The sequence below is a fragment of the Rhamphochromis longiceps genome, linkage group LG3 (genome assembly GCF_057381845.1).
Source record: "Rhamphochromis longiceps isolate RC_006_pf linkage group LG3, R_longiceps_female_GT1.1, whole genome shotgun sequence".
NCBI lineage: Eukaryota > Metazoa > Chordata > Actinopteri > Cichliformes > Cichlidae > Rhamphochromis > Rhamphochromis longiceps.
Genome location: NC_140559.1, coordinates 5,262,827 through 5,274,036, shown reverse-complemented (window position 1 = coordinate 5,274,036; position 11,210 = coordinate 5,262,827). Strand labels below are relative to the sequence as shown.

Here is an 11,210-nt window from a genome sequence, read left to right as displayed (position 1 = left end):
CAACATGATAAACACCTGCATCCACACCGGAGTCCACCCAAGTGAGCCTGTAATTAACATCACTGAGTCTCTGAGATACACACAATGGTCCCTGAAACAGTGGTGCAAGTTTAGCAGTAAAGTTAGACTGAGCGTCTTAACTCTCACAAGGTCACCAACACGAAACGTGGCATGTCGATGTCTCAAGTCATAGTAATGTTTTTGTCTGTCATGGCTATAGTCCAAAGCTGCTTTGGCGTGGTCGTGAGCTTCCTGCAGGGAGGCTCTCAGAGTCTCAGGGTAAGGCACACCCGGTTCATCAACACCTGCTGTAGAAGGCTGAGTGATAAGGTCAAGCGGGGTGTCTAACTCACGACCATAAAGCATCATGGCAGGAGTCATACCTGTACTGTCATGGGGGGCGGTGCGCAGAGCAAAGCAAATCTGAGGGAGAAACTTGTCCCATGATGTGTGCTTATCACCTACATAAGCGCGGATTGCAGTTTTCAGAGTCCGGTTGACGCGTTCAGTAGCATTTGTCTGAGGGTGATATGCCGTAGTGAGTCTGTGCACCGAGCCTAAGGCAGAAACAACATGTTCAAAAAGCTCACTCACAAAAGGAGACCCTCTGTCAGAAATGAGGTAAGTGGGTGTACCATGCCTAGCAAAAATGTCAGTGACGAATTTACCAGCTGCTACCTGAGATGTAGCTTCTTTGACAGCACTGGCTTCAACCCATTTAGTCAAATAGTCAACAAACACAATCAAATAAGCATTACCAGTGGGGGTGCGGGGAAGTGGCCCAACAAAATCCACACCCACATACTCCCAGGGTTTCTGGGGGACAATGGGAACCAAAAGACCGGCTGCTTTTTTCTGACTTGGCTTGGTGAGTTGGCACACTGAGCATGAAATCACATAGCGTTTCACATCAGCTGCCATTTTGGGCCAGAAAAACCTAAAACGCAGTCTAGCCAATGTCTTAGAAACACCCAAGTGACCTGCTGTGGGGTGGTCATGGTAATAGTCCAGCAAGGTGCCTTTCATGGAAGTAGGGGCAAACAGTTTCAGCTCTTTCAAAGAGTGCAAAGCACATGTGGAATTGGGTTCTCTGTGATACAAAAGAGAGTCATACACAACATACTGTAACAAGGTGGCATTGTCCGAGCTGTTCAGAGAGTCTGCTTCAATGTCTCTGAGGAGTGGACCTGTGACATGATCGTCTAACTGCAGCTGTCTGAATTGTGAACGGTCAGCCAGAATGACGGGGGGCAGAGTACGAATGTCCAGGCTGCCCATGACAGCATGATCTGGTAAAAGATCAGTCGGCCTGTCACAGGTCAGAGGCAAAGGGTTGCGTGACAGTGCGTCGGGAACTTTGTTCTGTGCACCAGGTTTGTGCACTATTGTGAAATCAAAGTCCTGCAAACGAAGTGACCAGCGGGCGAGTCGGCCCGTTGGGTTTTGACGAGACATGAGCCACCTGAGACTGTTGTGGTCAGTGAAGATAGTAACATGAACACCTTCAACATATGGGCGGAAGTGTTCCAGAGCCCATATCACAGCGAGGCACTCCTTCTCTGAAGTGCAGTAGGGGAGTTCAGCTTTGTGAAGGGAGCGACTAGCAAAAGCCACAACGTACTCACGACCCTTGTCATCCTTTTTCATCAACACTGCCCCAAGACCAATGTCACATGCATCGGACTCAGGACTTCTCATGTGATCAATGTCACATATAAGTGAATTTCTCCCAAGCCCATTATAATCATGGAGAAAAACACTTTGCCACTGTTTCCAGTAAGAATATTTTATAGCGCTTTAAAGTTCAACCTCTCAGGTCTGGATTAAAGAGCTGATTTGTTAAATCGGGAACTCACAAAATACCAAAATATCACCACCGGTGGATCACACCTCTCAGATGTTCTTATCTCAGTGCACTGTAACAAAAGCACAAACAAACGCAACCAATAAAATACTAATAAAGTAACAAATACTGGGGCCCATTGCAAACATGTCCAAGCATAAAACCATCTTTCTCTCTCTTAGAGAAAGAAAACAATCCAAACCTCACTGATAAAATCAACCTAGTGTCAAGCAAAACCCGAAAATCAACCAAAACTTCACCAGAAAGTTTTTCTCCCTCCCGGGACAATATTGTGCAGGAATACAGGCACCGTAACTCCTTTTGCACTGACAAAAACATGTTGGATTGACTTGATTCAATAGTGGACACTGGTTGCACACAAAGGTTTTGCTTTGGCAGAAACTTAAACAACTGAGTTAAATCAACACAACCTTTTCATATTCAGTAAAGCTGCATGTTGTGTTCATAAAACACGATTGAAACATGTTCAGATGGAGTAAGTTGAGCTCCTGGAACATTTTAATCCTTCAATTGAAATTGAATGGGTCTACAACAACTACCATCCTCCTATCTCTATCCTGGTTGCAGCAGGGCTGGGAAATAACCCTGAAGTGATAGGTTACCAGGCAGGGTACACCCTGGACAGCTCACCAGTCTATCAGATAGAAACACACAGCCGTTTACATTCATGGATAATTTAGCCCAGGACCTTCTTACTGTGGAGCAACAGCACTAACCAGCATGCCAACAATGGAGGAAATACAGGAAAGCTATGATTTCCTGTATTTGAGGCAGAATTATTTTGTTCTGGCCCTTGACAGGTTAATCCACAATAAATAGCAACAGCATGCATGTGGTGTGTGTGTGTCGTTGTCTGCCTCTTATAACTCCAGTGATTTTCCTGTAGTTTGAAATCTTATGCGGTGTTGACACAATAATTTGTTGTAAACCAGGAAATTCCCAACTGTGGTAGAAAGCACAGCTTAGCCTCAGCAAATGTTCAAAGAAAAGTCGTCACTTCCTGATTTCTGCTTCACTGATAAATATTGTCACACTGGGGTTTTTGCAAATGATATCAGTGAGCACTGTGTTGCAGCTGGAGTCAGACAACTGAAGCTCCCACAATCAAGACCACAAACAGCTTTCAAAGGAGATTTGAAGCTTTTCTGGCAGCAAGCTTCATGATTTATGGGACTGGAACTGGAACAGAAACTACCTGATCACCAATGGTGAGCTGGCATGGAATTATTTTTATGACATTTTATCAAAGTTATAAATAAGCATGCCCATTAACACATAGTGAGTGAGCATGTTGTCTTCCCACGCAGTGAACAGCGGACGCTAATGTTTTTGTCACTTTTTACAGAGTCAAACTCAAAGTAAGGTCAGTGCTTCCACGCTTTAAACGCTGCACGCTCACACTCTCTCCACACTCGATAGATTATCCATTGTTCATCTGCACACAGCTGCGGTTTTAGTAACGCAGTAACGCAGCGTGCTTACGGCAAAGTAACAGTAATCTAATTACCTTTTTTGCAATAGTAATCCCTCACTTTACGCGTTTCTTGAAAAAAGTAATCGGATTACTGCCCATCTCTGGTTGGAGCTGTGCACTTGTGGGTTCCACCTTGTGTACACGTTTATCTTTGCTGTGTGTACTTGTACCTCTGAGTGGAAGCTGAACTCTTGAGTTCGAGTATCGAAGCATCAGCTGTGACGTTAAAGTCCAAACAGCTCGTTCATTTGACGTGCAAATGAACGAAGGTAACGCCGTTTTCATGTGGATGTGTCACTGAGACACTTTCCACATCCACAGCTCACAAAATGGGAAAACTATAGAAGTATAACAATGAAGAAGTTACTATGTTACGGGTCCCAAGGATGAAGACCTCGATGACAAATATGTTACCTGTAAAAGCAGGTGAAGAGCAGAGTAAGGAAGACACGATGCGTCTCTGCTTTCCTCCAGAACGTGTCTGAGTCTGATTTATTTCACACAAATAAATGCTATAAAACACTAAACATGAGCTTTCAATATACTGTTCAGCTGGTTCCTCGTTCACATCAATTACATTTACTTATTTCACAACATCAGTGAAATATACTCTTTTTAACTGGTTCAGTTTCTCAAGTTCACACTTCTTTCCATAACAGCTACATCCTTTTATCATATCAATAAACACATCACATTGTCTTCTGCAGTGTCTTACTGGCTAAACAGTTCTATTCAATAACAGCATTGGTAAATACATTACATTTGTTCCCTCCAGTAATTTACTGGCAAAATCACTATTTAGTGCATCATGAAACACAGCTTGTTGAATCAACCCATGAATGCCTCTGTTAGCTACACAGAGTTGCTCAGAGTGCTTGTGTTACACTAGCTAATCTACTCAGTCACTTTAACAGAACTATTAACATTCACATCTCACAGAACTGATTTGATTGGAGCATTACAACACGTTTGCACAGAGCATAGGAGCGCACTGACTCTGCTTCACGAGCGCTCCACCTAACGAGCGGGCTCGCGGTGCGGTCGCGCGGGACACTCCTCTGGTTTTCTCCCGTGTTTACATATAAATAACTTTGGCGGACCGCCTTAACTCTCCCATTCACATTAACGTGGGTAACCATGGTGACAATAAACAACATTTTCGGTGCGAGCACCGTGTACCGACCTGTAAAAGCAGGTGAAGAGCAGAGTAAGGAAGACACGATGCGTCTCTGCTTTCCTCCAGAACGTGTCTGAGGAAGCAGCGGAAGGTGGGCTCCACTTACTGCACCCCGAAACCCCGGAGCAAGCACCAAAGTTCCGCCCTCACTGCTTTCTAACATAAAATGAATCCCTGTTTCATGGATTTTCTATCCTCTTAAAGAAACTGAAAATAAATACATATAGCAATGAAAAATGTCCCGTTACATGAGTGTTTTACACAAAATAATATTAATGTGGTCATTCCCTCACAGGGGTGCCACAACTACACTGCTGTTTTGACAGAGACACAGTGTGTTTATCTAACTTGGCTGAAGCCAAAGTTCTCCAGACAAATTCAGTCTGTTTCTGCCAAGTGTGAACTCACTGGATGAGCGCCAGATACACAGAATCAAAAAGGGATAAATTACTTTTCTTATGTCAAGTTCATGTCACTAACAGCTTTGCAGGGTATAGCAGTCTGTACCTGACGCCGGTCATCCCACGTAGTCTTCCTCTCATATTTGCAAATGCGGCTCTGCGTTTCCAACCGAGGGAGGGAAATCTGGGAGGATGTTTATTTTAAAAACCCTTATACATCAGGTTCTTGTTCTCTGCAGCTTTCAGCAGAATTTCCTCACCAATGTGGTAGTAGTGCAATCTCAAGATGATGGGCCGAGGAAGATGACTTTGTTTGGGACGCTGGCGATTCACTCTATGTGCTCGATCGATGAGTGGCTTCTCCTCGAGAGATAGCGCCTCCGCCAACAGGTGTGAACCAACTCAGTCATCTTGGGTCCCTCTGTGCCTTCTGGTATTCCTGCAGTTCTTAAATTATTCCTCCTGGAGTGCCTCAAGAGCTCCACATCTCTCATCTAACTTCTTTACCTCCGCAGACAAACGCTCCACAGTGGCCTGGAGAGTGGCGATGGTGTCAGAGTGGTTCGAGGCACAGTCCTGCAGTTCAGTCAAAGTGTTATCATGCCTGGCCACGTCGCTTTTTATGTCCGAAATTGAGGGCTGGATGCTCTGGTTCAAGGATGATATCTCGCCTCCTATGGTGGTAGAAATCTCTAATATGCAAGTGTCCAGTGCTAGTTAGTTAGTTCTAGTTCTAGTGGTTAGTGGGGCTTTATTTGATGATTCTAGTGTGTGTTACATTGTTGTCATATTGTTGAGTCGCAGAGCTGCACAGTGTTACAGTTTCTGTAGATCCCTCTGTGAATAATGTTCACTGAAACTGATCTGTCGGAAGGTGTCGGAAGACATTCAAAAGCATCAAAAACTGTTGGAACTGGTGAAGGACAACGTGGTCAAAGCTCAGGAAAAAACAAAGGGCAAAATAAAAATGATGAAGAGAGATGTCGTCTTCAAAGTTGGTGACAAAGTTTTAAGAGCTAACATAAGAGTCTAGCAGAGGAAAGGGGGGAAACTTGAAGCAAACTTTTTAGGCCCTTACATTATTACAGCAATCCAAGGTAAAAGTGCAGATCTTCAGGATTCCAATGGGACAATCATTCCAAAAGTAAATATTGACCAACTAAAGTTAAGCAAAGACAGCATGCCAAGAGTGCCACACCAGGGTTTAAAGAAAACAGCAGCCACATTACTAACAGCACAACCAGGTCCAGCAGCACCAGCATCTGCTCTAGCTTCACAGGCTACAGCAGCACCAGTGGCGGTAGCACCACCACCTCCTCCTAGAGCTACACAGGCTACAGCACCAATGGCATCACTTACATCACTACCAGTTCAAACACAACATCCATCTCCAGTTCCACAAGGTATACCAATAACGGTATCAGAACCAGAGTCAGGATCAACAGCACAGAAAGAGAACGAACCACCAGAACCAGCCACAAGTGTTACAGCACCAGAACACGCTACAGCTCTACAAAGCGAATCCAAAACAGCAGCAGACCCAGCCTCAAAGACAATAACAGCAGACCAGGCCTCACAGACCACAACGGCAGCAGACCCAGCCTCACAAACCACAACAGCAGACCCGACCACAACAGCAGACCCAGCCTCACAAACCACAACAGCAGACCCAGCCTCACAAACCACAACAGCAGACCCAGCCTCACAAACCACAACAGCAGACCCAGCCTCACAGACCACAGCTCCAAATGCTACAACCACACAAGCCTCAGCTCCACAGATTACAGCCCAGCAATCTACAGCACAAACCATAGAACCAACAGTTGCAGAGAAATGTAAATAAATATAATATTTTTTTATTTTTAAAAAAAGGACTTTTGTTCCTATGACAGTGTTTGTTTCAGTACTCTGTAGATCATGGCATAGGAAATTTTACACCTTTAAAAAGATTTTGTTAGGTATATTTCCTAACAGAATATTTAAATTTAATAATATGTTAATGCTTTAAAAAAACATTCATGGGGCAAAACATTATAGAAAACTTGTAAAAGAATGTAAGCCACATGTGTAAAATTACACAAATGAAAAAGTGAGTCCTTCAAAACTGTGAATCTTTCTTTTGTTGTTGTGTAACCCAGAATGTTCATGATTTATATTGTATATCTGATGTACACTAAGAGTGAAAAGTTTGGACACACCTTCATTTTAATGTTGCTTCTTAATTTCCTTGTCTATTTTGTAGATTCATTGTTGATTAGAACTCGAGGCATCAAAACTATGAATGGACACATATGGAGCTGTGGAACAGCCTGCCGGAGGAGCTCAGGGCCGTAGAGAACGTACATGTTTTTAAGAACAGGCTCAAGACCCACCTTTTTAATTTAGCTTTTACTTAGCGTTTATTTATTTTATGCTTATTTATTCTATCCTGTCATTCTATTATTAATTTAGGCTTTACCTAATATTTTTTGGTTTTTCTTATTAATTTTTTAATCTTCTTAATCTTCTGTGTGTGTGTGTGTGTGTGTGTGTGTGTGTGTGTGTGTGTGTGTGTGTGTGTGTGTGTGTGTGTGTGTGTGTGTGTGGATATATGTGTATTGAGAGTGTGGGGAGTGAGTTGGAGGGTGGGGTGGGCTGCTTTTAACTATGTAAAGCACTTTGTGCTACATTTTTTTTGTATGAAAAGTGCTTTATAAATAAAGATTGATTGATTGATATGGAGCACTAACCCTAACACAAATGATGTAGTAAACCAAAAAGTATGAAAGAATCAAAAATATTTTTTATATCTTAGATTCTTCAAATTAGCCACCCTTTGCTTTGATCACTGCTTTGAACACTCTAGGCATTCTGTCAGTGAGCTTCATGGGGTAGTCACCTAAGATGATTGTCACTGCATGAAAAGCATGAACACACAGAAAAACACTGAATGGGAAGGTGTGTCCCAAATTTTGACTAGTAGTGTATGTTCTTCATTTTCTTATTTTCTAAAATTGCTGTCATAAATGCTGCTAGTGACATAGAATGCCCACTACAAGAAGTATATTAATGTTGTGATGATGACTGCCTGCCAGCAACAGTTTGAAAGATCAAATACTCTTTAAGACGCTGCTTTTAACAGCCCAAAAATTGACACTATATTTTAGAGATAATAAAACTAGTTTTGGAGGAGAAAAATAACATTTTTCCAGAAACGGTTATGTAATAGTAAAGGCCACAGGTGCAAGCCTTGAGCCTGAGTATTTTAAAATATAGCTTCAACTAAACATAATTTTAAAAATTTGTTGTAATAGGTGTTTCTGCAGGAAAAAAGATTTGATAGGGGCCAAGAGCTTTTCTATTGCTATGTATTTAAATTTCTTTTCTTTCATTAATATGAATTTATTTAAATGTCTATGTAGAACATTGTAAGTGTAACTTTACCCCCAAATAAAAGCAAATTTAAGTGCTCTTTTTTTTTTTTTTTTTTTTTACAAAATACAATGTTAAACCATGTGCCCATTTTATCAGCGTCTTAAAAGTATTTACCCTGAAACACGTCTTTTGTCAGACACTACATAAGAAATTATGCATTTTAAATTTTGATTTACATTTAGTCCTGCTGACTTATCTCTTTTTCTTATTACTTTTTGTAGATATAATGGATGCCTGGGCTGGAAAGAGTCCTCACATTCTACTCTCCAGAATTGGTGCTTACAAATTATTCTACTGGGATATCCAACAAATTGGTACAGTGATCTAGATGTAGATGTTAAATTAAGAAGTCTAAAAAAACCAAATGGTCTCCAAAGTTACTGTACTTATTGGTTATACTGTGACTTATTTGGCAAATATACCCTTTGTGATAACAAAGCCAATATGGATTACAGATGGGGGGGGCACACATTTTGGCAGCCGATGCCACACAGCCTGATAAAATCTGTATCCCTCCATAACTTTTGCTGTGAATAAGACATCTTCTCCAAAGTTACTGTACTTATTGGTTAGATTGAGATTGATTTTGCAAATGAACTCATTCGTGATAGCTTTGCTACAAAGTGTAAACCGAGTGTCAATTCACTGGAGAGCGACGTGTTTCCATCTGGTTTTACAGTATTATAGTATCAAAGTCTTTTTCTAGACAAAGTATTCCCAGCAGGTTATTTCAGTGTACAGTATAAGGTAAACTGTCTTCCACACGGCACATTACAATGTCACGAAACTAATATTAAATTCATCGAGTCTGCTGTTTTCCAGCTTTTACTCTTTATCGCGTCGACTGCAGATCAGTGACAAGTAGCGTACAGAACGGAGCTGGGCAAGTGGCTCCTCCTACTTTGCGCACTCCCGTGAAAGGGGAAACAATTTTTGACGGGGGTAACTACTTTGGCACAACAGCGTTCTGCCGTCAAGGGCGATCATTGGTTAAATGTGATCATGTGACTGATGCAAGCCAGATCCTTTTATTTAGCGAAACTGTGATTAATAGTTAAATATTATTGTTGAGGGGCACAGACAGGACTCCGCACGCACACATTAAAAAATAATAATAATTTTTTTTTTTTAAAGTTGCCTCAACAAAAGGGCACCTTGGGCACCCATCAGGAAAGGGGCGGGTGCTCAAGCCCCTCTAGCCCCCCCCTCTGCACGTGCCTTCCTTTAAAGGTTCTTCAATGAACCACTGAAAGAAATGGTTCTTCAAAGAACCATTGTTTGAAAGGTTCTTTGTGGCACCAAAAAAGGTTCTTCTATGGCATCAGTCTAAAGAACCACTTTTGGTTCCAGTTGGCACCTTTATTTTTCTGAGTGTGGGGTGGCAAGTGCCACCCTAAAATGATCTCTTGCCACCCCAAGTGCCACCCCAGTTTTGCATATGACAGTGTTGTTTATTAAAATAAGACAGCATTAACAGTTTGAGCGTAGTTACAGTCAGCAGTGAATATAAATGCTAAAACTGTATATATTGCATAGTGTCGTCCCCCCCCCCTGCATCAGTAACAAGTGGTTCAGCCCATAGCAGGACAGCTTTTTTCTTGTTTTCAGCAGCAAGCGATGCTTATGATCGTGCCAGAGCACATTCTGAACAACACCATGGGAATTTTGGATTTTACACAGGTGGGTGGATGTTACACTGTGGAAATGGAGGAAGGTGAGTGTTATTAACCCTCTGTGGTCCACGGACACGCTGCACCTCCAAATCACATGACTGATGTAAGCTGCCATAGCAACAAGCTGCAGCAACGCTGAGTCTCTGTTTCAGCCACATTGAAAGTTCAGACTTCAAAGTTTTTAAATTTTAATTACAGGCCAGTAAATCCAGAGTTATGATCATATATATCAGCCACGCTTTGTTCTAAACACTGTCGTCACGTTTGTGTGTGTTTTAAGCGTTTTCTAAGGACAGCGCGAAAACAGTAAAGAAAGGAAAAAATCCACATTTCCTATCGGTGGAAAAATGCACCATGTCGACCAAGAAAATTTCTCTAGATCCGCCCCTGGTCTTGCTGCCACAGATGGAGCTCCCACAGCCAGGGGAAGGAGTACTAGCAGTCCAGAAGCAGCGGCCAGCCAACCAATGCAGAGGCCGGCCACTTCAGAGAAAGCCAAAGACGGGACCCTGGACCCCAAGAACCACCCGACACCTGGGGGAACCCCGACCGCGCAACTAAGAGGAACAAGCCATCCCCGGAAAACAACCCTCATAGGAGCATGCCAGCAAGTCTCGCACCAGTTGTGACATCACATCCTGTGTCGTGCGACATAATCGTTGTGGTGCGTTGATCAGTATCGCTTAATTTTTGTAACTTGATCCATTTGCCGTGGTCGTTGCAATCATGCTCATTTTTCCACCATTTTAATGATGATCCTGCACCGAAGCTCAGAGACACACGAATACACAGAGTGAGATGTTGAAGCAGTTTGAAAATGTGAATTTGTGGAGAGAAGTTTGCAAAAAACACCCTCAACAAAGTCGTGGCTTCCAGGTTTGGCTTCTCCTTATCAGCTCGTGTGACGTGAGCATAAATCTTTGCACAGATAATGTTCATATGTGGATTCCTGGTTTTCTGCAGTTAACTGTGACCCAAAGCGTATTTTTAAAGTGGTTCCAGGCAATAAAGTCTAAAAATAAATACATCTACTTCCTTTTTCTGTGTTCCAGCCTCAGTGACTCTGACACAGTGCTGTAATATTTACACCTCTGATGAAAGCAGAGTTTGTAGTTGCAGAGAAATACTCGACTCATTTTGGGCATTTACGAGCAGGAACCTCAGAAAGCCCCTCGCTGCTTCACTGGTTAAGAAGCAAAGCAAACAA

General features: G+C 42.4%; 3 protein-coding genes across 6 annotated transcripts in view; 2 read left to right on the top strand and 1 right to left on the bottom strand.

Annotated features, from left to right (window-relative positions):
- Positions 1–11,210, bottom strand: part of LOC146672608 (uncharacterized) — a 322,020-nt gene that overhangs the window by 16,455 nt on the left and 294,355 nt on the right. The window contains exon 1 of one of the 4 annotated variants that reach the window (XM_085401290.1): positions 3,753–3,822. The exons of 1 other annotated variant lie outside the window; for it this stretch is intronic. The gene's annotated coding sequence lies outside the window, so the exon portion shown is untranslated. Of the gene's footprint in view, positions 1–15; positions 1,911–3,752; positions 3,823–11,210 lie in introns of those variants that run through there. 2 more of the 4 variants (XM_085401289.1, XM_085401286.1) reach the window with 2 other exon arrangements.
- LOC146672618 (uncharacterized) overlaps positions 1–11,210 on the top strand; it is a 117,551-nt gene that overhangs the window by 80,395 nt on the left and 25,946 nt on the right. The gene's annotated exons all lie outside the window — the stretch shown is intronic.
- Positions 5,578–9,085, top strand: LOC146672620 (uncharacterized). Its single transcript, XM_085387525.1, has one exon. The coding sequence runs from the start codon at positions 6,097–6,099 to the stop codon at positions 6,757–6,759; it is 663 nt and encodes a 220-aa protein (XP_085243651.1). The 5' UTR covers positions 5,578–6,096; the 3' UTR covers positions 6,760–9,085.